The sequence below is a fragment of the Pan troglodytes genome, chromosome 6 (genome assembly GCF_028858775.2).
Source record: "Pan troglodytes isolate AG18354 chromosome 6, NHGRI_mPanTro3-v2.0_pri, whole genome shotgun sequence".
Taxonomy (NCBI): Eukaryota; Metazoa; Chordata; class Mammalia; order Primates; family Hominidae; genus Pan; species Pan troglodytes.
Genome location: NC_072404.2, coordinates 120,882,364 through 120,910,281, shown reverse-complemented (window position 1 = coordinate 120,910,281; position 27,918 = coordinate 120,882,364). Strand labels below are relative to the sequence as shown.

At 44.8% G+C, this 27,918-nt stretch overlaps 1 protein-coding gene across 11 annotated transcripts in view; it reads left to right on the top strand.

Annotated features, from left to right (window-relative positions):
- The first annotated feature begins 641 nt into the window (after positions 1 to 641).
- PUS7 (pseudouridine synthase 7) overlaps positions 642 to 27,918 on the top strand; it is a 65,495-nt gene continuing 38,218 nt past the window's right edge. For 2 of the 11 annotated variants that reach the window (XM_016945658.4, XM_063815505.1), the window contains exons 1-6: positions 669 to 882; positions 14,894 to 15,323; positions 17,163 to 17,247; positions 17,380 to 17,481; positions 20,871 to 21,015; positions 26,469 to 26,486. In XM_016945658.4, coding sequence (XP_016801147.1) covers positions 14,926 to 15,323; positions 17,163 to 17,247; positions 17,380 to 17,481; positions 20,871 to 21,015; positions 26,469 to 26,486 — 748 coding nt within the window. In that variant the 5' untranslated portion in view covers positions 669 to 882; positions 14,894 to 14,925. Of the gene's footprint in view, positions 883 to 12,600; positions 12,714 to 14,893; positions 15,324 to 17,162; positions 17,248 to 17,379; positions 17,482 to 20,870; positions 21,016 to 26,468; positions 26,487 to 27,918 lie in introns of all 11 variants that reach the window. The other 9 variants (XM_063815503.1, XM_063815506.1, XM_054656225.2 and 6 more) reach the window with 8 other exon arrangements.

The following is a 27,918-nucleotide window of genomic DNA, read 5'->3' as shown; positions in this document are numbered from 1 at the left end:
CCCCACCCCCAAAAAAATTAGCCTGGGTGCGGTGGGATGCACCTGTAGTCCCAGCTACTTGGGATACTGAAGTGGGAGGATTGCTTGAGCCTGGGAGGTCGAGGCTGCAGTGAACTGTGTTCACGCCACCGCACTCCAGCCTGTGCGACAGAGCGAGACTCTGTCAAAACCAAACCAAACCAAAACAAAAAAAACCTATGATCCGGTTTCTTGAAGCAGATCCTATGGCAAGCCATCAAGCCAGAGCGGTAAGAAGTAGGAAGATGGTGCTTTTAGATCCACTACATTCCCGGGATCAAATGTAGAACAATATTTAGTCCCTAAAGTGATTCTCTTTCCATTATTGTTAACTGCGTGGTCGGTGCAACGTGAAAGGGCCACAACTATGTGAAGGAAACACTTAGAATATAACACCAAAGGAGGCAATCGCTACCTTAGACTTCCTAAAGATCTAAAGAACTCTTAGATGCTTGGTGAAATCGCTCTCTGCCGCTGGTGCGACTCAGGCGCGGTCGCGAGGAAGGTCCGGGGTGAACGCGCGCAGGCTGGGAGTCCGCGTTGGGGTGCTCCCTGGCTTGCAGGCCGCTCCGAGGGGGTGGGCCGGGGGCGGGGCCGGCGGCGGGGCCGGCGGCAGGGAGCGGACTCCGCCCCCGGGGCGGGTCCAGTCGGGCCGCGGCGCGTCGCTGCGCCGCACGTGTGCGAGCCCGGCCGCCGGTGAGTCGGCTGGAGCGCATCTGGTCCTCCGCGCGGAACGCGCTGCTTATGCCTGCCGCCCTAGCCGCTGGCTCATCCAAGTGGCCTTCGCCGCTCTCTTGCGTCCCAACCAGAGCGCTGGCCACCTCGCCGCCCAGCTCACGCCGCGCCCGCGCTCCCAGGCTCCGGGTAAGTGCGCGGCCTCCCCGCGGCCGCCGGGGCTCCTCGGCCTGGCCCTGGCCCCAGCCCCAGCCCCAGGGCCCCGCCCCAAGAGGCAGTGCGGACTGGGAAGGCGGAGTGGGAAGGCGGCCCCGCAGTGGTCAGAGCCCGCGGCGCCTCCATTATGGATCGCGCCAGCGGGAGCACGGTTGGAACCCGGTGGGTCCTGCGCTTCGACGGTGCAGGCGCCGCTCTCCGCTCCCCGCTCCGCTCTGCCCGGCCAGTCGTCCGGAGGCGCCGCGCCCGAGCGCTCCCCTCCTCCCCGCGCGGCGCTGTCCGCCGGGGGCCCCCTTCCCACTCCTCCCTTTCTTTGCCCCGGACGCTCCCTAAACTCTTGTCCCTCCGTCAGAGGAACACTGGCCCTGAAGCCCTTCACGGTGCCACTGCTTCGCCGCGCCTGCCTTCTGTGGGTCCAGCCCACGTGTTCCACCCCTGTGTCCTGCGTCGCCGCTCACTGGGAGCCTACTAGGCGCCACGCGGGCTCTGAGGACTGCTTGCTTTGTATGCATTTCCCAGAGTAGGAGTGGACGGGCTGCAGACTCAGAGTGCTTTCTCCAGCCCTCAAGCTGGGTGAATGCTTAACGAGTGGATGGAGGTGCTGCTGTGCAAGCTGAAATTCGAGTCCTCCTCGTCAGCCCTGCGCAGAGGTGTTTAGAAGCACACCTTCGTTGCCTGCCGAGTAGGGTTGGCAAAGAGTTTAGTTTTTCAAATATTTGCTCCCGTCAGACTACTTTTTTTTTCCATTCCAAAAATAAAGGGTTACTAAGGTTCCCCCCCATCCCCAAGCCTCTAATCATCTATGAAATGACTATGCCCAACTGGCCTGGGGGAGCCTCGACTATTGAGGGATCTGTCGAAAATCAGACTGTACAACACTATTGAAAAGGGGATGGTTAGGCAATTGTTAGGTTCAAACATTAGGAAAGTAGCCAACAGTACGTACTTAACAACTCCTTGTGAACATGTTTTTGGTTTTTTTATTTTTATTTTTTTAATTTTTTTGAGACAGAATTTTGCTCTTGTTGCCCAGGCTGGAGTGCAGTTGCGTGATCATCGCTCACTGCAACCTTGAACTCCTGGGCTCAAGCAATCCTCCCACCTCAGCCTCCCAAGTAGCTGGGACTATAGGCATGTGCCACCACACAGGGTCTCGCTGTGTTGCCCAGCCTGGCCTCAAACTCCTGACCTTAAGCAATCCTCCTGCTTTGACCTCCCAAAGTGCTGGAATTACAGGCTTGAGCCACCACACTCGGCCTTGAACATATCTTTGTTTATTGATTTATTTTTTTTAGAAGGAGTCTCACTCCATCACCCAGGCTGGAGTGCAATGGCACGATCTTGGCTCACTGCAACCTCAGCCTCCTGGGTTCAAGCGATTCTCCTGCCTCAGCCTCCGGAGTAGCTGGGATTACATGTGCACGCCACCATGCCCAGCTAATTTTTGTATTTTTATTTATTTATTTATTTATTTATTTTGAGACAGTCTCGCTCTGTCGCCCACATGTATTGCAGAGGCTCCCCCAGGCCAATGGGGCATAGTCATTTCATAGATGATTAGAGGCTTGGGGATGGGGGGGAACCTTAATAACCCTTTATTTTTGGAATGGAAAAAAAAAGTAGTCTGACGGGAGCAAATATTTGAAAAACTAAACTCTTTGCCAACCCTACTCGGCAGGCAACGAAGGTGTGCTTCTAAACACCTCTGCGCAGGGCTGACGAGGAGGACTCGAACACAGCAGCACCTCCATCCACTCGTTAAGCATTCACCCAGCTTGAGGGCTGGAGATGTATTGCGGTGGCGCGATCTCGGCTCACTGCAAGCTCCGCCTCCCGGGTTCACGCCATTCTCCTGCCTCAGCCTCCCGAGTAGCTAGGACTACAGGCGCCCGCCACCACGCCCGGCTAATTTTTTGTATTTTTAGTAGAGGCGGGGTTTCACTGTGTTAGCCAGGATGGTCTCGATTTCCTGACCTCATGATCTGCCCGCCTCTGCCTCCCAAAGTGCTGGGACTACAGGCGCCCGCCACCACGCCCGGCCTAATTTTTGTATTTTTAGTAGAGACGGGGTTTCACCATGTTGGCCAGGCTGGTCTTGAACTTCAGACTTCAGGTGATCCACCCGCCTCAGCCTTCCGAAGTGCTGGGATTACAGGCGTGTGCCACCACACCCGGCCTTGAACGTGTCTTTTGATAGAGGCAGGGGCATGCATGTACTGTATTAATGAAGCAGCGTTTTTCCTTACCTAGGAGAGAGAGAGAACAATCCAGCTGGTCATACTGTCGACTAAGTTTGCTCCGGTTTCAGGTCCTTTACACGTGCTGTTCGGGCTGCCTGGAGCTCTCCTCACACACATCTCTTCCTGTCTGGTTCTTCCTTGTCTTTGCTCAGAAGTCTCCTCCTTAGACGAGGCATCACTGAAGAACACCCCTCTTACTCTCAGCCCCTTACCCTGTTTTAATTCTTTGGAGCTCGCATGTCCTGAGATTTATTTTGTTCTCAGATATATTCTCAAATACATTGTAAGCTACATGAGGACAGGAAATGGTATTACCTTTTTCTTCCAGTACCTACAACAATGCCAGACACATAGGACACTTGCTCAATAAATATTTGCAGAATGAATGACCCTCATAGACTTAATGATTTTGCATATTAGAATGCAGTGTGTCTGCCGGGCCTGGTGACATCATGCCTGTAATCCCAGCACTCTGGGAGGCCGAGGCAGGCAGCTCGTTTGAGGTCAGGTCAGTAGTTTGAGACCATCCTGGCCAACATGGCGAAACCTCCTCTCTACTAAAAATACAAAAATTAGCTGGATGTGGTAATTTTAGCCCGTGCCTGTAATCCCAGCTACTCGGGAGGCTGAGGTAGGAGAATCGCCGGAACGCTGGAAGTGGAGATTGCGGTGAGCCGAGACTGCACCACTGCACTCCAGCCTGGGCAACAGAGGAAAACTCCATCTCCAAAAAAAAAAAAAAAATTAGTGTGTTCTCTGTGCTCTGGCCCTAAAGAAAATGCTCACTATTGTGAGAGCTATAGAGATTACTGATAATTTGCAGGGGATGGAGGAAAGATGTATTTACAAAGTGAAAGTTGTGGATAGTTTTGAAATATAATATGATAGAATTAAGACTAATGGCTGTTTTTGTAGGCTGGGCGCGGTGGCTCAGGCCTGTAATCCCAGCCCTTTGGGAGACCGAGGCGGGCGAATCATGAGGTCAGGAGTTCGAGACAATCTTGGATAACACGGTGAAAGCCCATCTCTATTAAAAATACAAAAAATTAGCCTGGTGTTGTGGCGGGCGCCTGTAATCCCAGCTACTCAGGAGGCTGAGGCAGGAGAATCTCGTGTACCCGGGAGGCAGAGGTTGCAGTGAGCCGAGATTGCGCCACTGCACTCCAGCCTGGGCAATAGAGTGAGACTCCGTCTCAAAAAATATACAAAATAAAATAAAAAATAATTCAAAAAAAGACTAATGGCTGTTTTTCTGATGTTTGTTTTGGAGGAATTAATTAATAAGGGACTGTTTGGCCTGGGCGGTGGTGCACACCTGTAATCCCAGTTGAGGCAGGGCAGATCACTTGAGCTCAGGAGTTTGAGACTAGTGGGCAACATGGCAAAACCCTGTCTCTACAAAAAATACAAAAATTAACTGGGCATGGTGGCACATGCCTGTAGTCCCAGTTACTCAGGTGGCTGAAGTGGGAGGATCGCTTGAGCTGGGAGGTCGAGGCTGCATTTAACTGAGATCACGCCACTGCACTCCAGCCTGGGTGACAGAGTGAGACACTGTCTCAAAAAATAAATAAACAAACAAGAGACTGTTGTTAGTGTTATATTAAAATTTTGAAAATGCTAAACTTAATTTTTGTTATAGGTGTAAAGGATTTTTTTTTTTTTTTTGAGACAGGGTCTTTCTGTCACCCAGGCTGAAGTGTAGTGGCACCATCACGGCTTACTGCAGCCTCAACGTCCTGGGCGCAGTGGATCTTCCCACCTCAGCCTCACAAGTAGCTGGGACTACAGGTGCATGCCACCTTGCCCGGCTTATTTTTATTTATTTTTTGAGACAGAGTCTCCCTCTGTCACCCAGGCTGGAGTGCAGTGGCGCAATCTCGGCTCACTGCGACTTCTATCTCCCCAGTTCAAGCGATTCTCCTGTCTCAGCCTCCTGAGTAGCTGGGATTACAGGGGCACACCACCATGCATGGCTAATTTTTGGATTTTTAGTAGAAATGGGGTTTCGCCATGCTGATTTCGAACTTTTGACCTTGTGATCTGCCCACCTCGGCCTCCGAAAGTGCTGGGATTACAGGCATGAGACACCACACCCAGCTGCCTGGCTAATTTTTTAATTTTCTGCAGAGACATGGTCCCACTATGTTGTCCATGCTGGTCTCAAACTCCTGGTCTCAAGCCGTCTGCCTGCCTGCATTTTTTCAGAGATGAAGTCGCCCTCTGTTGCCCAGACTGGAGTGCAGTGGTGTGATCATAACTTACTACAGCCTTAAACTGGTCTCACACAATCCTCCTGCCTCAGCCGCCCTGTTAGCTGGGACTACATGCACACATGCCCAGTTAAGAGTACTTCTTAAAGCTTAGTTGGTGAATCTAGTATTTTAATGAAAAGGGTTTTAAAATACTGTTAAAATTATAATATTTCTATTCTCAGTTGTCTCATTTGGAGTGCAGAGGAAACAAAAAACATTATTTTAGCATTCCCTCCAAAGAAATGTGAAGGATTGGCCGGGCGTGGTGGCTCCTGCCTGTGATCCCAGCACTTTGGGAGGCCGAGGCAGGCAGATCACCTGAGGTCAGGAGTTCAAGACCAGCCTGGCCAACATGGTGAAAACCCGTCTCTACTAAAAATACAAAAATTAGGCGGGCGTGTTGGCGCATGCTTATATGTACTCTCAGCTACTTGGCAGGCTGAGGCGGGAGGATCACTTGAACCCAGGAGGTGGAGGTTGCAGTGAGCAGAGATCACACCACTGTACTGCAGCCTGGGTAACAGGGTAAGACTCCATTGCCAAAAAAAAAAAAAAAAAAAAAAGAAATGTGAAGGATTTTAAGTTTTGGGGAAAGTATCAGAGGAGTTCATTCTCTTCCTGGTTTAACATCAGGCTTCTGGTCTATGGGGTTTTACTTGACAATTAAGATAACATCGTTACTATCATGGATAGTGTATTTGTGCAGCATGTTTTCTTAAAATTTTTTCTTTTAAATATGTCAAAAAATGCATAAAACTGCCCTCTCCCCCCTTTTCACATCTAGTAACTTTATATCTTCATTCAAGATAGAATGCTTGGGCTTTCCTGACTGCAAAACTGATTTCCTTGGGCCTCTCACCTTGGGGTAGTCAGGCTTGTTTTATCTTTCCAGTTTAATTCTCTCAGGCCTCTTCTATGTTCATAAGATCACCTCTCTCTCCTCTCCCCAACCCTCAATTTAAAAATTATATTCCAGTCCGGGCGCACTGGCTCACGCCTGTAATCCCAGGACTTTGGGAGGTCGAGGTGGATGGATCACCTGAGATCAGGAGTTCGAGACCAGCCTGACCAACATGGTGAAACTCCGTCTCTACTAAAAACACAAAAATTAGCTGGGCGTGGTAGCGGGCGTCTGTAATTCCAGCTACTCAGGAAGCTGAGGCAGGAGAATCACTTGAACCCGGGAGGTGGAGGTTGCTGTGAGCCGAGATCAGCCAAGATCGCGCCATTGCACTCCAGCCTGGGCAACAAGAGCAAAACTCCGTCTCAAAAAAAAAAAAAAAATACATTTCAGCTTCCCTTTCACGTAGTTCCTGCTTGCGAAAATGACACTAGTTTAAGTTTTGCCTTTCCTAGTCCAGAACTCTGAACAGTTCTTCTAGTAAATATGCTCTCAGCTTTTAGGCCTATAGGACAGAACTTAGAAAAATATATATTAAGTGATTTAAAAATCATTGGTACTATATATACTTTAATAATTAATTTGGGCCGGGTGCGGTGGCTCATGCCTGTAATCCCAGCACTTTGGGAGGCCAATGTGGGTGGATCACTTGAGGCCAGGAGTTTCAGACCAGCCTGGCCAACCTGGTAAAACCTGGTATCTACTAAAAATACTAAAATTAGGCCAGGCGTGGTGGCTCACGCCTGTAATCCCAGCACTTTACAAGTTTGAGGTGGGCGGATCACCAGGTCAGGAGTTTGAGACCAGCCTGACCAACATGGTGAAACCCCGTCTCTAGTAAAAATACAAAAAATTAGCTGGGCTTGGTGGCACGCGCCTGTAATCCCAGCTACTCAGGAGGCTGAGGCAGGAGAATCGTTTGAACCCAGGAAGCAGAGGTTGCAATGAGCCAAGAACACGCCACTGCACTCCAGCCTGGGCAACAGAGTGAGACTCTGTCTCAAAATAAATAAATAAATAAATAAATAAATAAATAAATAAATAAAATAAAATACAAAACTTAGTCGGGCCCAGCTACTCAGGAGGCTGAGGCGTGAGAATTGCTTGAACTCAGGAGTTGGAGGTTGCGGTGAGCCGAGATTGTGCCACTGCACTCCAGCCTGGGTGACAGCAAGACTCTGTGTCAAAAAAAAATTAATTTGTCTATGATAGGGCCATTGACTTAAACAATGAAAAATGTAATTTCATTTGAAATTTAAAAGTGAGTTTAGTTTATTCTTGTCTTTTCAGTTAGATATATCAAGAAAAAGAGATCGGACAAATGTCCACAAATATCAAGAAAAAGACTGGCAACCTAAAGGCCTGTTGTCAACCTAAAATAATCAAAAGCGTCAGAATCTAGTACAAAGAGAAATTATTCAAGTGCAAAGTTTGAGGATGTCCCACCTGGAAACACCAGTTCTAAAAAAATGGAGTCAAAGTTCTGAAGTAGGGAAGTTTAGGTTTTATATAGGCAGAGACAGGAGTTTTTAGCATGATTACAACATTTTTCGTACAGGGTTTTCACATAGTTACAGCAATTTGATTGGTTATAGGCAGTGTTTCTTTTTGGGGAGAGTACATTGGGGAAGGTGTAATAGTTATGGGTTTTCTGTCATACGGTTTAAGCATAAGCAGGACACCAAAGGGAAAGTTCCTCTCTAACAAGGGTCATTAATTAAGAATTTTTAGTCATTGTAGGCCGGGCGCGGTGGCTCACGCCTGTAATCCCAGCACTTTGGGAGGCCAAGGCGGGCAGATCACGAGGTCAGGAGATCGAGACCATCCTGGCTGACACAGTGTAACCCAGTCTCAACTAAAAATACAAAAAATTAGCCAGGCGTGGTGGCGGGCGCCTGTAGTCCCAGCTACTCGGGAGGAGGCTGAGGCAGGAGAATGGCGTGAGCCCAGGAGGCGGAGCTTGCAGTGAGCTGAGATTGTGCCACTGCTCTCCAGCCTGGGGCACAAAGCGAGACTCCGTCTCAAAAAAAAAAAAAAAAAAAAAAAAGAGAGAATTTTTAGTTATTATATGGAACAGGAAAAATGAAAGTAAGCTAATCTGTAATCTGAAAAACAGAAATTGTAACCATATGTGACTCAGATCATAGTCACATCTCTCTCAAGGCTTAAAAAGTGTTTTGGGGATTCCAACAGCTTTTAGATTCTGTTTTCTTTTCTTTTCTTCTCTTTTCTTTTTTTTGAGATGGAGTCTCGCTCTGTCACCCAGGCTGGAGTACAGTGGCGCGATCTCGGCTCACTGCAAGCTCGGCCTCTCGGGTTCACGCCATTCTCCTGCCTCAGCCTCCTGAGTAGCTGGGACTACAGGCGCCCGTCACCACGCCCAGCTAATTGTTTGTATTTTTAGTAGAGACGGGGTTTCACTGTGTTGGACAGGATGGTCTCGGTCTCCTGACCTTGTGATCCACCTGCCTCAGCCTCCCAAAGTGCTGGGATTACAGGCGTGAGCCACTGTGCCCAGCCAGCTTTTTTTCTTTTTTTAAACTCCTCCAGACATAACAACAATACAGTTCAGCTATGTAAATCATCCATAATAACTATTTTTTTTTTTTGAGACGGAGTCTTGCTCTGTCACCCAGGCTGGAGTGCAGTGGCACAATCTCGGCTCACCGCAAGCTCCGCCTCCTGGGTTCGCGCCATTCTCCTGCCTCAGCCTCCCGAGTAGCTGGGACTACAGGCACCTGCCACCACACCCGGCTAATTTTTTGTATTTTTTAGTAGAGACGGGGTTTCACCATGTTAGCCAGGTTGGTCTCGATCTCCTGACTTCGTGATCCGCCTGCCTTGGCGATCCACCTGCCTTGGCCTCCCAAAGTGCTGGGATTACAGGCGTGAGCCACCGCGCCCAGCCCATCAATAATAACTATTAAGGACTAACAGTTGAATAAGAGGAGCTATTACAGACCTTTGGCCAAGTCATCATATTTTACTTTTACAGAGAAAAAAACAGATTCGAGAGGTTAAGTCACCCACTTAGTAAATGGCAAAACCTAGATCTGTCTCCAAGATTGTTGAGAGGGGGAGGCCTGATGTTTTTTCTGCATAAGGAGAGGAGGTGAATATTTTGCTGACTGTGAAGTCCCTGTGCCAAGCTGTGTGAATGGCTGTTATTGGCCGCTCTTTCTTCCTTACTGAGAGTTCTGGCCTCTGGAAGGGCATCAGGATCTCCTGGTAGAGCTGTGATGCCAGCTGGGAAGCTTGTATGGTCATTGGGGAGGCATTGCAGGTTTTTGGTAAGGGCATGTGTGACACAATGTGATGAGTGCCCACAGATCATCTCCACTGGGATGTCTCCCCAGGTACCTGCAACACCACAGGACTATGGGTAGGCTCATCTTCTTCCAACACCTGCTCTTCTTTCTGGGGCCCTCATATCAGGAGGACCACCACTGTCCTCTCAGTTCCCCAGGGATGGAAACTTGAGTCATCCTGAAGTATTTCCCCTTTCCTCCCACATTTGTCACCTTCTCCTGTCCCTGCTACTACTTCCTAAATGTTCTTGAAAGTCGCCTTTTTCTGTCTCCCTTGCTTCAGCCTTAGATCAGATTATATTAATTTCTTGCCTAGATTACAGCTGTACCCTCTTACCTGGTCTTCCAGCCTAACCCCAGTTTCTCTTCAAAGGGGTGCCACAGAATCTTTCTAAATTACAAATTCAGTGCTGGTCTGGTTTTCAGGTTGTGACTCCCTCCTTGTAGCCTCATGTGGCCTCCGCCCCTCCCAAGCTGTAACCCCAGACTCTCCTTGTATGTCTAACCCCCACAGTGGGCGATGAGTTCTTTTGCTCTTCCAGCACTCTGTGAGCTCCCACGCCCCCATGCCTTTGCACATGCTGTACCTGTGACCCCAAACAACCTTCTCCTGCTTTTCCTTCCTCTTCCTTATGCCACAAAATTTGGCCCAGGCATTGTAGTCTTTGGTTAGGTTTTGTCTTCAGTGTGTTCTCCCGGTCCTTGTGTAAGCCCTGGTCCATTTTTGTCTCCTTCATTTGTACAAAACCTCTGAGGGTAGTTTTGTTGCTGTAAGGTGAGAGTGAAATCGTATCAGCATTTCATAAACCAGCGTTCTTTTTTTGACTACACCTGTTCAGGACAAAGAGTAAGTGCTTTTTTCTTTGAATTAGGGATACCTTTATGTAACTACAGTTGTGGTCTACTTCTATTCCAGTTTCAGTTTCTTCCATTTTCTGTATTTAATTTCTTGTCTTTCAAAGGATTTTTTTTTTTTTTTTTTTTTTTTTTTGAGACAGAATCTCCCTCTGTCACCCAGGCTGGAGTGCAGTGGTGCAGTCCCGACTCACTGCAACCTCCACCTCCCAGGTTCAAGCGATTCTCCTGCCTCAGCCTCCTGAGTAGCTGGGATTACAGGCGCCCGCCACCATGCCTGGATAATTTTTTGTATTTTTAGTAGAGATGGGGTTTTACCATGTTGGTCAGGCTGGTCTCGAACTCCTGACCTTGTGATCCACCCACCTCAGCCTCCCAAAGTGTTGGGATTACAGGCGTGAGCCACTGCACCAGGCCGCCAGAAATTGTTTTAACTGACATTTTTTTCAATCCCTTCTCTCCTATTTTTTGTAGCTGTCATAATACTTTTTTGTTTTGTTTTGTTTTGTTTGAGATGGAGACTCGCTCTGTCACCTAGGCTGGAGCGCAGTGGCGTGATCGTGACTCAGTGCAACCTCTACCTCCTGGGTTCAAACGATTCTCCTGCCTCAGCCTCTCAAGCAGCTGAGATTACAGGTGTGTGCCCTCACACCCAGCTAATCTTTGTATTTTTACTAGAGAGGGGTTTCACCATGTTGGCCAGGCTGGTCTCGAACTTCTGACCTCAGGTGATCCACCCACCTCAGCCTCCCAAAGTGCTGAGATTTCAGGCGTGAGCCATGCGCCTGGCCTGAGCCGCAGTACCCAACCACTTTTTTTTTTTTTAATGAAAATTTATTCTTAAATGTACAACAGGCTCCAAGACCATACTTCAAGTAGCTATAGGTGGCAAAAGATGTTATGGCAGGGAATACAGATGTTTAAACGGGAATGGGGCCAGGTGCGGTGGCTCACGCCTGTAATCTCAGCACTTTGGGAGGCCGAGGCGGGCAAATCATGAGGTCAGGAGTTTGAGACTAGCCTGGCCAACGTGGTGAAGCCCCATCTCTACTAAAAATACAAAAAATAAGCTGGGCATAGTGGCGGGCGTGCCTGTAATCCCAGCTACTTGGGAGGCTGAGGCAGGAGAATATCTTGAACCCAGGAGGCGGAGGTTGCAGTTGAGCCGAGACCGCACCACCACTGCACTCCAGGCCTAGGTGACAGAGTGAGACTCCATCTCAAAAAAAAAAAAAAAAAAAAAAGGAATGGAACCAAGGGTCACCTTTGCCTCAAGTACAAGGAACGGCTAGCTTTTTGCTGGATTTCTTAATACCACCTGTGACCAGGGGGCCCTTCCCTGTCGCTTTTAGCCCAGGGAGTTTCTTCTACTCCTGTTTTATTCTATTTGAAAGTCTTGTCTTCCTTGTCCATCTCCTTGGCCACTTCCTGAACTATCTTAGGGGCTCCTTGACACCTGTGAGCCACGCAAGCACACTGTCCCTGCGGTCCCAGCTCACTTACCCTCCCGTCATAATCCTTTTTTGCTTTTACTTTTTGCATGTACTTGTTTTTTTATTTTCTTTTTGTTCATGATTTTGGACAACAGGGTAAGATCAAATATGGATTCTTAAAATTTAGTTAATCGGCCGGGCACGGTGACTCACGCCTGTAATCCCAGCACTTTGGGAGGCCGAGGTGGGCAGATCACAAGGTCAGGAGATTGAGACTGTCCTGGCCAACATGGTGAAACCCCGTCTCTACTAAAAAATAGAAAAAATTAGCCGGGCGTGGTGGCAGGGACCTGTAGTCCGAGCTACTCGGGAGGCGGAGGCAGGAGAATGGTGTGAACCTGGGAGGCGGAGCTTGCAGTAAGCCAAGATCGTGCCACTGCACTCCAGCCTGGGCGACAGAGTGAGACTCCGTCTCAAAAATAAATAAGTAAATAACATTTAGTTAATCATCATTATTATTTTTGCTGTAGATGCTTATATAGGTGGCCTTCTTGTTAACCATGCCTTGGAGAACTAGCATATTCATTTTCTGCTCATTTGCTTTATTTATGGATATGTTTACTACGTTCATCAGTATGTTACCTTCAGCATCTTGTATGTAATTAACATAGAAAAAGTTTTTATCCTTATTTTACCAAGAGCGTCAAATTAGACCAGACACGGTGGCTCATGCCTGAAATCCCAGCACTTTGGGAGCCCAGTGTGGGAAGATCACTTGAGGTCAGGAGTTCGACAGCAGCCTGGCCAACATGGTAAACCCCTGTCTCTACCAAAAATTACAAAAATTAGCCAGGCGTGGTGGTACACGCCTGTGATCCCAGCCACCCGGGAGGCTGAGGTAGGAGGATGGCTTGAGCCCAGGAGGTGGAGGTTGCAGTGAGCCGAGATCGTGCCACTGCTCTCAAGCCTGGGCAACAGAGTGAGACCCTGTCTCAAAAAAAAAATTAAAATTTGCCATTTTAACCACGTGTACAGTTCAGTAGTGTTAAGTGTATTCACATTGTTAGGCAATCACTATCCAGAACTTTTCATCTTGCAGAACTATATACCACCTGTGTGACACCTCCCCATTCCTTTTTTTTAATGTGGTATGACATAGGTATGGCTCTCATGTCAGTAAGCGTGGTTATACAATATTTTATTTTATTATTATTATTTTTTTTTTGGAGATGGAGTTTTGCTCTTGTTGCCCAGGCTGGAGTGCAAAGGCACAATTTCAGCTCACCACAACCTCCACCTCCTGGCTTCAAGTGATTCTCCTTCCTCAGTCTCCCGAGTAGCTGGGATTACAGGCATGTGCCACCATGCCCTGCTAATTTTGTATTTTCAGTAGAGACGGAATTTCTCCTTGTTGATCAGGCTGGTCTCAAACTCCCGACCTCAGGTGATCTGCCTGCCTCAGCCTCCCAAAGTATTGGGATTACAGGTGTGAGCCACCGATCCCGGCCACAATATTAATCACTTTTTTGAAAGGATAATACATATACATCAAACAAGCTTCAAATGATTACAACCATGTTATTGAGTGAGAACAGCAAATTTCCCACCTCTGTCCCCAGCCACCACTTCTAGACCCTCTCCTAGAGGTAACCACCCTTCCCAGTTTCTTGTCAATGTTGCTACATATTGTTCAGTTTATGTACCCAAGTTTCATTGCTCTTAATGTTTTGCTGATATAAAAGCACTGTGGCCAGGCAGGGTGGCTCACACCTATATTCCCAACACTTTGGGAAGCCAAAGTGAGAGCATTACTTGAGCCCAGGGGTTCAAGACCAGACTGAGCAATAATAGCGAGACCTAGTCTTTACAGAAAAATAAAAATAAAAAAACTAGCCAGGCTTGGTGGCATGCTGCTGTAGTCCCAGCTACTGGGGAGGCTGAGGCAGGAGGATTGCTTGAGCCCAGGAGTTGGAGTTTGCAGTGAGCTGTGATCATGCCACTGCACACCAGACTGGGTGAAAGAGCCAGACCTTGTCACTGAAAAAAAGAAAAAAGTATGGAGATGAATATCCTTAGAGCTAAAACTTTATTATTTCTTAATTATTTTCTTAAGATAAATCCCTAAAAGTAGTATTACTGGGTCAAAGAGCATACATATTTTTAAGGCTTGTGATGATGCACACTGTCAAATTCCATGCAGAAGTATTATGCCGGTTTTCTGTCCCACAAAAAGTGTATGCCAACATCAGGAAGAATTATTTCTATAAATGATTTTTAGGATCGTATGAACAACATTAACTATGCCTTTATCTGCTGAAACCAACTTCTTTCCTTTTTTTTTTTTTTTTGAGATGGAGTCTTGCTCTGGTCCCCCAGGCTGGAGTGCAGTGGCTCGATCTCTGCTCACTGCAAACTCCGCCTCCCAGGTTCAAGCGATTCTCCTGCCTCAGCCTCCTGACTAGCTGGGATTACAGGCGCCCACCACCACGCCCAGCTATTTTTTTTTTTTTTTGTATTTTTAGTAGAGATGGGGTTTCACCATGTTGGCCAGGCTGGTCTCGAACTCCTGACCTTGTGATCCGCCCACCTCGGCCTCCCAAAGTGCTGGGATTACAGGTGTGAGCCACTGTGCCTGACCTTTTTTTTTTTTTTTTTTTTTTTTTTTAAGACAATGTCTCACTCTGTCGCCCAGGCTGGAGTGCAGTGGCACGATCTTAACTCACTGCAACCTCTGCCTCCCGGGTTCAAGCAATGCCCCTGCCTCAGCCTCCCAAGAGCTGGGACTATAGGCGCCTGCCACCCACGCCCAACTAATATTTAGTAGAGATGAGGTTTCACCATGTTGGCCAGGCTGGTCTTGAACTCCTGACCTCAAGTGATCTGCCTTCCTTAACCTCCCTCAAAATGCTGGGATTACAGGTGTGAGCCGCCGCGCCTGGCCTGAAACCAGCTTTTATATAGGTGATTGTTACTTTCTACTCTTTCCTAACAGGTTTTCTTAAATGTTTTCTTGGAGCCTTAAAGATGGAGATGACAGAAATGACTGGTGTGTCGCTGAAACGTGGGGCACTGGTTGTCGAAGATAATGACAGTGGAGTCCCAGTTGAAGAGACAAAAAAACAGAAGCTGTCGGAATGCAGTCTAACCAAAGGTCAAGATGGGCTACAGAATGACTTTCTGTCCATCAGTGAAGATGTGCCTCGGCCTCCTGACACTGTCAGTACTGGGAAAGGTGGAAAGAATTCTGAGGCTCAGTTGGAAGATGAGGAAGAAGAGGAGGAAGATGGACTTTCAGAGGAGTGCGAGGAGGAGGAATCAGAGAGTTTTGCAGACATGATGAAGCATGGACTCACTGAGGCTGACGTAGGCATCACCAAGTTTGTGAGTTCTCATCAAGGGTTCTCGGGAATCTTAAAAGAAAGGTACATTTAGTTTATGAATAAAGTTATTTTGATTGTATTAGGTTTCTTCTTTAGAAAGAAATTAGCTTTATATTCTTCCACTTAGCTTTCTATCTCCAAGGATTGTTTATACTACTGATCAAAAGGAATAGGATGAAGGAAACCTGCCTGAATAAATAGCCTTGGATTTTTAAATTTTAATTAATTAATTTTTTCCCTTTTTTTGAGAGAGGGTCTCACTCTGTCACCCAGGCTGGCATGCAGTGGCATGATCATGCCTCAAATAAATTCATTCACCAGGCACAGTGGCTTACGCCTGTTATCCCAGCACTTTGGGAGGCCGAGGCTGGCGGATCACTTGAGGTCAGGAGTTTGAGACCAGCCTGGCCAACATGGTGAAAGCACATCTATACTAAAAATACAAAAATTAGCTGGGCGTGGTGATGGGCACCTGTAATCCCAGCTACTCGGGAGGCTGAGGCAGGAGAATCGCTTGAACCTGGGAGGTGGAGGTTGCAGTGAGCCGAGATTGCACCACTGCATTCCAGCCTGGGTGACAGAGCAAGACTCTGTCTCAAAAAATAAGTAAATGAATAAATTCATTTAAATGGTTTCAGATTTTCTCCTGAGTTTGTTTTATAATCTTAAACTCTTTTTTCATTTGAATGTGCCACAACTATGGTAGAAGAAGGTAGTCTTTGGAGCCAGGTGGATCCCAGTGTGAAGTTCGCTACTTAGTAGTTACTTAGCCTCTCTGAACCTCAGCATCCTTATTTTAAAAATGGATCAGGCCAGACACGGTGGCTAACGCCTGTGATCCCAGCACTTTGGGAGGCCGAGGCGGGCAGATCACTTGAGGTCAGGAGTTTGAGACCAGCCTGGGCAACATGGCGAAACCCTGTCTCTACTAATAATACAAAAATTAGGCTGGCGTAGTGGCACGCGCCTGTAATCCCAGCTACTCGGTAGGCTGAGGCAGGAGAATCACTTGAACCCAGGAGGCGGAGGTTGCAGTGAGCCAAGATCAAGCCACTGCACTCCAGCCTGGGCAACAGAGCAAGACTGTCTCAAAAAAAATAATAGTAATAAAATAAAATTTTAAAATGGATCATATTACCACACTGGGGTTGTTGAGGATTTTGAATAATGCATGTAAAATATTTAACATAAAGGTAAGCTTCAGGCTAGTTCATGGTAGACTTACTGGGTTCTGATTCAATTAACCATATAGCATATTTTGTGATTTAATTTAGCGTGGGCTGCCTGAATCGTCATAGGGTAATGTTAATAAGCTTTTGTTTTTGCATTTCTCTGGAAGAATATTCTAGAAGCTAAGAGGGTCTTTTCTTTAAGTTCTCATATAAAACTTGAGCCAAGGTATGGCTCAGCATTCATTAAGAAACCAGAAAAGACCGGATGTGGTGATTCACGCCTGTAATCCCAGCACTTTGGGAGGCCAAGATGGGCAGATCACTTGAGGTCAGGAGTTGGAGATCAGCCTGGCCAAAATGGTGCAACCCCGTCTCTACTAAAAATACAAAAATTAGCTGGGCGTGGTGGCACGTGCCTGTAATCCCAGCTACTCGGGAGGCTGAGGCGGGAGAATCACTTGAACCCAGGAGGCGGAGGTTGCAGTGAGCGGAGATCGAGCCACTGCACTCCAGCCTAGGCAACAGAGCAAGGCTCCATCTCAAAAAAAAAAAAAGAAAAAAAAAATTAACTCCATGTGATTTTGCACTGAAGATTTTTTTAAATTCCTTGTTTTGCACAATAGTAAGGCTTGCTGTTGATCAACTTTATCTTAAAATTAATAGAAAACAGGATGTTAATTATCTGAAAGTTCATGTTTTCTTTCATCAGATACTCCGACTTCGTTGTTCATGAAATAGGAAAAGATGGACGGATCAGCCATTTGAATGACTTGTCCATTCCAGTGGATGAGGAGGTAGAAGTAGCTCTTTAGCAAATGTCACCTTCTGTATAAAAATAGCATTTCCTAGAGATTTAGAAATATAGAGCTTTATTAAACTTGAATTCTATGTATGATTCATTGTGAGTTCTCATGGTTATTTTAAAGGACCCTTCAGAAGACATATTTACAGTTTTGACAGCTGAAGAAAAGCAGCGATTGGAAGAGCTCCAGCTGTTCAAAAATAAGGAAACCAGTGTTGCCATTGAGGTAAATAATGCAAAAATATATGAAAAATTATTTAGGGTTTTAGTTGCTTTTTGGGTGGATGTTAAGTGTTTATGGAAAAAATTACAATGGTTAACAAAGGGTGACTTTTTGCTCTATTGGATCTAAAGGATATTACACTAAAAAATTTTTTTACTGGGGCAGATAACAAGTATCCCAGATAAACTATAGCCCCCCCCAAAGTTACATTTTTGTTTAAAAACATTTTTATTTGGGTACAGTGTTACATGCTATTCCAAAGTCCTAGCTACTCCGAAGGCTGAAGCCAGAGGTTTACTTGAGCCCAGGAATTGGAGACTAGCCTGGACAACATAGTGAGACATCATCTCTGAAAAAAAAATTTAGGGACCACAAATGAACAACGACATATGTTGTTTAGAATCCCAGAGTACCAATTATACCACAATGTCCGTTGTAACAGGACCACCATTTGCTGCCTGTCAGGTATGTGACCCAGGTCAGATTCTGGCTTCAGCAGCTTCTTGGCCTCAGTTGGGACTCTGGGAAGGGGAGGAAATGGGGAAAGGAAGTAGGGGAGCATTTATTTGCTCATCGTGGGTCAATTCTGCTATTGAAGAAAAGGAGAGCTCAGCTACTAAGTAGAATAGTAAATTTTGTTGTTAAAGCTTTTGTTCGCCGGGCACGGTGGCTCACACCTGTAATCCCAGCACTTTGGGAGGCCAAGGTGGGCGGATCACTTGAGGTCAGGAGTTCAAGACCAGCCTGGCCAACATGGCGAAATCCCGTCTCTACTAAAAATACAAAAAAATTAGCCAAGCGTGGTAGCGCAGGCCTGTAGTCCCAGCTACTTGGGAGGCTGAGGCAAGAGAATCTCTTGAACCTAGGAGACAGAGGTTGCAGCGAGCAGAGATCACACCACTGCACTCCAGCCTGGGCGACAGAGCGAGACTCCGTATCAAAAAAAAAAAATTATGTTAAATTAATTTTGTACTACATTTTAATGAGCTATGGGGTTTTTGGTTGTCTGAAATTCCCCCTCCCATCACTCCTAGTTAATAAGCGTACTACAACTTTTCCGAATTCATTATCTGCCCCTTGTCTCCCTCCTTACCTGAGCTTCCCAAAAGTGTGTGGTATTGCAATGTTAGAAATCTTCAATTACTGAAAAAATCTTTAGACAAAACCTTTAGCAATGCCAAGAAGAAAATTCCTGGCAGATTTCTAGAGCAATCCAGAAGGATGGTCCAAGTTTCCTTTGCTTGTACAATGCAGAGGTTTATCTTAGGCTTATAATGTGTATTTTCGTATACATGTGGTAAAATTTACTATTGTCTTAAAAACTGAGGTTTTCCCATCTACTGAAAGTCTTTACGTTTAAAAGGCATAAACTATGGGCAAGCTTCCTCATTTGTAAAATGAAGATGGACTTTCTGAGTTTTTGAGGTCTAAACATGTATTCATATACACAAACTGTCGTTCTCCTTGCTATCAGTAATTTCAGATCTAGACTCACTTTTTGCTATGAAGAAGTCATTTACCTGTAATCGTAATGTAGTTTGGTGGATTTTTTCATTTTTTATTTTGTTGAAGTATCATTAAGTTGCTGGGCGCAGTGGCTCACACCTGTAATCCCAGCACTTTGGGAGGCCGAGGTGGGTGGATCACCTAAGGTCAGGAGTTCGAGACCAGCCTGACCAACATGGAGAAACCCCATCTCTACTAAAAATACGAAAAATTAGCTGGGCGTGGTGGCGGGCACCTGTAATCCCAGCTACTCAGGAGGCTGAGGCAGGAGAATCACTTGAACCTGGGAGGTGGAGGTTGCAGTGAGCCGAGATCGTGCCATTGCACTCCAGCCTGGGTAACAAGAGTGAAACTGTGTCTTAAAAAAAAAAAAAAAAAAAGTGTCATCAAGTTTAGCCAGTAGCAGTTGCAGTGTATCTCGATGTTTTCAGCTTGCAGGTTACAACCCATTAATGGGTCATGAAATCAGTTTAGTAGTGGATCTCAACCAGCATTTTTAAAAAATGGAATAAAATAAGGGCTGGGCACAGTGGCTCAGGCATGGAATTCCAGTACTTGGGGAAGCTGAGGTGGGCAGATCGCTTGAATTCAGGAGATCGAGACCAGCCTGGGCAACATGGCGAAACGCCATCTCTACAAAACATAAAAAAATTAGCTGGGCATGGAGGCACATGCCTGTAGTCCCAGCTACTTGAGAGGCTGAGATAGGAGGATGGCTTGAGCCTGGGAGGCAGAGGTTGCAGTGAGCCAAGGTCGCATCACTGCACTCCAGCCTGGGTGACAGAGCCAGACCCTGTCTCAAAAAATATATATAATAATAGCAATAACATAGAAAATATTTGTGCATTGCAAATAGTATGAATCTTGTTTTGTGAATTTTTTTTCGATTCTTAAAATGAGGTATATACACACACATTTGTGGTTGTATTGAGTAAAGAGGGAGGGAAAATTCTCAGTATGAGATGCACTCACATGCTGAAAATATCATGTAACTAGTGAGTTTATATCATGTTGATTTTTCTTTACTGTAAACCCATGTGCTAGAGCCTCATTATAAAATAATTCAGAATATAATTCAATAAGAAGCAGCTGTAGGTTGGATTGTTCAAAGGACTGAGCTTCTCACATACCAAAAGGCCTAGCTTTGCCTGCATTTTCACGTAGGAGCCCTAAGGTGTCTGTCCAGCAGAGACCCTGAGAAGGAGCATCTGGGTTGGTGGCCCATGGGTTTGACAGCCTGGATTTTAAATCCAGCTCTACCACCTTCCAGCTATATAACCGCAGACACAATTCCTCACTTGTAAATAGATATAATGGTGTTATGATGGAGAGATTACAAAGATTAAATAAAATGATGACCACAGTGCTTAGTACAGTGTCTGGCAGATGGATGTGCTCCATCAACAGGCTCCCGGGATTTGCAATATTGGGAAGCTCTGAAATATTTTTGAGACTGGGCACGGTGGCTCACGCCTGTAATCTCAGCACTTTGGAAGGCCAAGGCAGATGGATCACTTGAGGCCAGGAGTTTGAGACCAGCCTGGCCAACATGGTAAAACCCCATCTCTACTAAAAATACAAAAACTAGCCAGGCTTGGTGTTGCGAGCCTGTAATCCCAGCTACTCAGGAGGCTGAGGCAGAAGAATCCCTTGAACCCGGGAGGCAGAGGTTGCAGTGAGCTGAGATCACTCCACTGCACTCCAGCTTGAGCGACAGAGCGAGACTGTCAAAAAAATAAAAACAAAAGATTTTTGAAATCGTATGCAGGCACTTTTGTTATTTTGCGTAGTTAATAAGGTGAGCAGTGTTTTTACTAATTCACTGTATTACTTCCCTATTTAATGTTTGTTAACTTGGTGGTATTGCTATCTGTTTTTTTTAATAGGTTATCGAGGACACCAAAGAGAAAAGAACCATCATCCATCAGGCTATCAAATCTCTGTTTCCAGGATTAGAGACAAAAACAGAGGATAGGGAGGGGAAGAAATACATTGTAGCCTACCACGCAGCTGGGAAAAAGGCTTTGGCAAGTAGGTGTCTGTGAGCAGCTTCCTCCTGCCAGGCAGCCGTGAGCGGCAGGCCCCGCTCCTCGTTAGCCTTGCCTGTTCATGTTCAAGGGCTACTATAGTGCTGCTCAGAGAACAATATTGATCATGTCCCTCCTTCAGAGAGGGTGAGTATTGTCACTTCAGATGCCAGCGCAGTCCTGCAGCCTGCCTGGCAAGGGGCATTAGGTCTTTTATGTGAGTAAAGATTTGCTGAAATTATAGTAGTGCCTGAGAGAGAGTCTTAGGGATTTGATATGTTCCCTGAAGAGCAGAGCATACTGAGTGGCAATTCAAGAAGAAAATAGAAGGATTATTGCTCATTCTGTGTTCTTCATGGAGGAAAGAAAGCTTTCAGATGAACAAAAAACGCTTGTCACCTATCCCAGTGGCACATTTTTTGCAAGGCCCCTATATTTTTTTTTTTTTTTTTTTTTTTGAGACGGAGTCTCGCCCTGTCGCCCAGGCTGGAGTGCAGTGGCACGATCTCGGCTCACTGCAAGCTCCGCCTCCCGGGTTCATGCCATTCTTCTGCCTCAGCCTCCTGAGTACCTGAGACTCCAGGCACCTGCCACCACGCCTGGCTAATTGTTTGTATTTTTAGTAGAGACGGGGTTTCACCTTGTTAGCCAGGATGGTCTTGATCTCCTGACCTCGTGATCCACCCGTCTCGGCCTCCCAAAGTGCTAGGATTACAGGTGTGAGCTACCGCGCCCGGCCAAGACCCCTGTATTGAAAGAGGCATATTTTTTTGCCAGGCCCCTATATTGAAAGAGCTTTTGCTTTCCAACTGTATCTTCTTCAGTCACACATAAAAAATACGGAATATATAGAAAGACACCCTTTTGTCTCAGCCCATCTTTTGTTGTGTATCATTCATTTGAAATGGGCATAGTCCCAGTGAGTCACTGATATTTATGTTCTAATGTGTTATCTACAGCCACAAAAGTTTCTATTTGCATATAACCTTCCAGGAAAATTAGGTAATTTTTTTTTTACCTACCAAATTGACAGATAAAATTTAAATGAAAATTACAACAAGAAAAAGTTATTTCCTCACCCTCCTCTTCCTACTAGCGGTGGCCTGTATTAATGAACATTTATTCCTAGATATATTTGGGGCAAAATGCTAAGACCATATAACAAAAAACTGTTTATTTATTAGGGCTCTGTCAGTATTCTTTTAGGTTAATTCAAAAGATAATACTGTGATGGATGAAGCCTTAATTGCTTATAACCATGTTTCTAGTGAAATGAGAGGGTATAACAAAAAAGAGAACAGGAGGAAAGCTTCGCTGTGCCTGAGGAAATAATCTAGTCAAGGCAGCAAGTCTGGATAGTGCTATAGAGATGAGATACCTGAGCAGTTCCAGAGGAAGAGGTGGAGATCAGAGGCCAGTTTTCAGTGAACACTGTAAAGAAAAGCCAGATGATGTGTCCTGGAACTGCTTGGGGCATGAGTTCTGAATTACTTTTTACTCCACAAACAAATGGTGTGGTTGCTGTGTGTTTCTTTAATGTCTGGGTCATGGTATAAAATATCACCTGAGCAGCCTTTTTTCAGCCAAGGTTGCTCAAAGAGGAGTAAGCCCAGTGGAAAGTGATTTGAGCCACTGTTGGTTCAGTTCTCCCAAGGATAGTGTGTAGCTAGTAACTGCTGTAGATGGAGAGGAGAGGTGACTTCTACAGACAGCCATGCCTTGGGGCACTTGGTCCTAATTCTCTCAGGGAACCCAGTTGGGAAGGCTGCTAGGGAGTTATTTTTTGTCAAGAAACAGCCCATGTTGGTCAGCAGTGCTGCCCATTATGAAGGCGGGAAGACAAGGCAAGGTCTTATTCTGCTTGGTGTGGTCATGAGGAAGCAGGTTGGAAAAAGCAAAAACTGTTTTTTTGACTGGTGGCTTCTTGGAAGTGATAATCATTTCTTAGGATGCTGGGTTTTGTGAGAGGGTGGAGGGCATTTGCAGGCCAAAGCAGCCATTACAGCCTTTCTACCCATCCCCTTCATTAAACACAGTGCCAGGTCTCTCATGTTGTGTTTTTATCCACATTTTCTCTGCTTATGCGACACCCGCCTTTCTTTTTTTTGTTGTTGTTGTTACGAAGTTTCCTTAAGATTTTACAAGTGAAGTACTGAGCTGTGCGATGTGAACCACCCTTTCCCATTTTCCTTTGGACACCTTCAGTAAGAAAGGAATTTCTCACTTTAAAAAGAAGCAAGAAGGAAGTCAGATTGGATCAACTCCCTCTTGTATAGAGAACCACATTTCTTGGGCTTGTGGTGTTGTGGCATTTCTTCAAAGATGGACTAAATCTCTACCATCTCTCCCACCTCCTCATGGAAGGCCACCCCTGGCACAGATGGGCACTTAGGAGCCTGCATTCATTTTTATAGACCCCACTCTCCCCAAGCTGAGAGTGGCCTAAAGTGAACAGCCCTAGGAAAGGAGGAAGAGCTGGTATCTCCAAAGATTATTGTTCATGGCCCTCTACCAGTGACAGCTTGTCCTCCTGAGCCATCTTGCCTAGCATTTGAATGATTTAGCTTTTAAAGTATCATTACAAAGCTTTGTAATTTACAGGGGTTTTTTTAGCTGTATTACTACCAGATCCTGATAGAAATTGTTATTATGCATTATCTAGCAGATTCACAATATTCTTAACCTGAACTTTTCTCAGATAGAATTGTGCATCCTAAAACATAGATGTGGTGGATTCTAAAACATTGTTCCCAAACACCACAAATTACCAACTATTTAAACTCAGACATTATTTTATGTGTTAAGCCAGTCTGATAGGGCACATTGCTTTACCTACCAAAATGTATATGTGATATTTTTTTGAAAATACCATCTAAACTATCATAACATTGCTGACAAATTAATTTATATTTTGAGACAGTATACATTCCAAATGCCTCTAAGAACATAGTTTTTAAAGACTTATGTAAAAAAAGAAAATTCTGCCATGTGATAGGTACAGGTTCTCTATACTTTCTGAAATGAATGGTCCCCAGGAGGGATCCCTGTATGTGGGAATCCATAGAGACTCAGGAGGAAGAGCTAGACAGGTACAAAGAAGCTCTCTGGGAAAGACTGGTGTTATGGAATCCACAGGAATAGGGAATCCCAATAATCAGAGTGATCAATGGACTACCATTGCTTCCATTCCTGTGGCAATGGAAAATGCTACAGGTAGGTCCAGCAAGATAATTACTCTGAAAAACCTGTCTATCAGTTTAGCAACATGGAAGTTGTTGGTGTCTTTTCACCAGAGCATTCTAGTGGAATGATGAGGTTGGAAACCAGTTTACATAGTAGGTTGAGATGGAAGGTAGTATATACAGACTGCTTTTTCAAATAACCTGCAAAGAGGAGAAGAAGCGAACATAATTAAGGAGAGGGGAACATAGGTTAGGCTTTTAAGATGAAAGAGCTGTGAGTTATTTATATATGCAAGGGAGACAATGGAAGGCCAGGCGCAGTGGCTCACGCCTGTAATCCCAGCACTTTGAGAGGCTGAGGCGGGCAGATCACTTGAGGCCTGGAGTTCCAGACCTGCCTGGCCAACATGGCAAAACCTCATCTCTATAAAAAGAAAAATATATGTTTTCAAAAAGGAAAGAGACAATGGAGAGAGAAGGTGAAAATTCAGGGAGGCAAATAACAAAATAAAGATAATGGATGGAGTAGGATCCCTGAAAAAGCTGAAGGTTGGTGTGCAGGGGTGCGATGGTGGGAATGACCTTGAATAAGAAGGAAAGAATATTCCGCATGCTACCCCATCTTTTCATCTTTCTCAGCTAGAAACATTTTTCCTTCTTTATTCATGGAGATCTCTGTGCTCAATAAATCAAACTTCCTGAACTTGGTTTCCCTTTTATCTGGTTTCCATTTCTACTAGACTGGGACTGCCTTGTTAGGCCCTCAGAAGCTGGATGCAGCCTTCTTCAAATAGGAACCATATTACCCTGCCTGGGAATTCTGTGCATTTGCAGTATAAATCAGTGTCTCAAAAATGTCTGCAAGTTATTTTAAATTCACTCAAATTATAAAGCTAAGTATATGCTGCTTAGCATTCTTAGGGGGTGGAGTTTTATAAAGTCACACAAGTTGCCCAAAATAAATGGAGACTCATTGATTTTCTGTCATTTAAAATATTCCCAGTTAATCAATGCATATACTTACTATTTTGTATATTGAGTGTACTTAGAAAAAGAATGCATACTTGTATCTGTTGTTTGCAAAGGAGATAATTGTATGCATGCTCAGTGCTTGGATTTGCTAAATAGAAGATGCATGCTTGTGAGCCAAAACTCATACTCTGTTGTCATGGTTTCTCTTAAGGTATAGCAGCATTTAGTTTTTGAGTCTTGTGGCTTCATTTATTTCTTGCCATTATACTTAATTATGAATACTCCAAAGGGGTAGTTGAGAAAAATGTAGCTACACTTCATCAACTTTTATCACAAGCGTTTTTAAAGTTTTTATTATAGACATTTTCAAACTTGCAGTCAAATAGAGGAAATAGTATATGGAACCTATGTACCCATAAACCATCTTTAAGATTATCAACATTCTGTTGTTTTATTGATCTATCCTTCCTCTTTTTTTTCTTGCTGGAGCATTTTAAAGGAAATTCTACATAGCATGGCTTTTCACTCATAAATATTTCAGTATGTATTTGCCAGATGAGGACTGAAACCCCAAACTATTATCACATCCAAAAACATCAACAATAATTTCTTCCTATCACATACCTATTGCATATTTGGTTTTGCTGTATCTCAAAAATGTCTTTTTTATATACAGATGGCTTGTTCAAAGAATGATAAAAACAAGGTCAGAACATTGCACTCATTGATAAGCCTCTTAAAGTCATCTCTTAAATCTTTTTTAATCTATAAAGAACTTAGCTGTTTTCTATAATATTTAACATTTTTCAAATTTAAAAGTCTTTATAATTTAATGCAAGAAATTCATGAAACGCAGAAAAGTACAAAGCAAAGCAACAGTTACTTGTAGTCTCACTATCAAAAAAAAAAGATAATCACAAATAGCATTTTGGTACATGTCCTCCCATATTTAAGAAAACAGATCTCTTTTTGGGGAAGCATTTACTATCCTTAAACCTTTTGCTTCATCCCATGGGTACAGACAGTGCAGCTTTGAGCATGAACTAACATGCCCATTGTGAAGGGATTGAGACAAGGAGGCTGCACCTGTAGAAGAGTTTTCTACTTGTTCACTGTTTGCCTCTAAAACATTCCATTGTTAATGTCTAAATGGCTGTTAACCCACCCCATAACTACCGGGTGCTGTAGAAGTCCTCAGTGTAAACTTAACCATGCCATCATTTGCATGTTCACCTCTAAAGCACTTTAATATTATAAATTAAACATTGCTCTTTTGTGCTCTTTATGCTGTGCATTTGGACAGAGGTCAGAACTGCAGCAGGTAAGAGCATTTGGCATTTCATATAGATAAAGTGAAATGCCAAAGATTTTGTCACAAGTGCTAAGTATAGACAACTTTGCTTAACTGATAGTGAGCTGGAAGGAAAACCGAAAATGATATTCCTACTCAACAGTTTTCTGAAGAACTTGTGAGGAATTCACACCAAGGACTAAAGAAATACTTGTAATACTTTTCTGTCCAAGACAGAAAAAACTCACATATTTATCAAGAAGGAAGGGTGATTCACTTAGCATACATGCTATGGCAGTTTTCTGAAATGGTTTATGGAGTCTTTTGTTCTTTTCATTGTAACTTATCACTAACTTACCAAACAGTGCTTTTGCCTTGACAAAGCCAGGTATCCAAGTACCAGCTTCAGTACCAGCAGTATCTTAAGCCTCTGAAGATAAGGGATTCATGAGTTCATGAAAAAGGATTATTTTTAAAAGAAGAGGACTCTTTCTAGGAATTGTTGTATGAAACATTTTTTCAGTTTTTCTTTCATGGAGTTACAGTAATCAAATGAACTAGATGTGTTGTTTAAGTAACAACTGCAGCTCTGTGCCACACAGGACTCATGAATGTTATTGTACAGCGTCTATAAAGTGCAGTTTAGGCTTATATAATTTTCCCAAAGTACTTAAAAAAAAAAAAACACTTTGAGCAGCTTAAATCTAAAGCATATATATGTATGTCTCTCTGTCTCTCTCTCTCTCTGTCTCTCTCTATATATATATAGATGTAGATATGCATACTTTTTTTTTTTTTTTTGAGACGGAGTCTCGCTCTTGTTGCCCAGGCTGGAATGCAATGGCACGATCTTGGCTCGCTGTAACCTCCACCTCCCGGGTTCAAGCAATTCTCTTGCCTCAGCCTCCCAAGTAGCTGGAATTACAGGCACTCGCCACAATGCCCAGCTAATTTTTGTATTTTTAGTAGAGATGGGGTTTCACCATGTTGGCCAGGCTTGTCTCAAACTCCTGACCTCAGGTGATCCGCCCATCTCAGCCTCCCAAAGTGCTGGGATTACAGTGCATGGGATTACACTCGGCCTAAATCTTACATTGTTTAACACAGGATTGAACAACTGAAGTAACACTAGCTGCTCAGAAGTTAACATTTAACCTGGCTTAATTTTTTTATGTTCTTTTTTTTAATTAAAAATATTTTTCTTTTATTTATTTTTTGAGACAGGGTCTTGCTCTGTCACCCAGGCTGGAGTGCAGTAGCATGATCTCGGTTCACTACAACCTCCACCCTACGTGTTCATGTGATCCTCCCACCTCAGCCATCTGAGTAGTTGGGACCACAGGCGTGCACCACCATGCCTGGCTATTTTTAGTGGAGACGGGTCTTGCCATGTTGCCCAGGCCAGTCTTGAACTTCTGAGCTCAAGCCATCTGCCCGCCTTGGCCTCCCAAAGTCCTGAGAT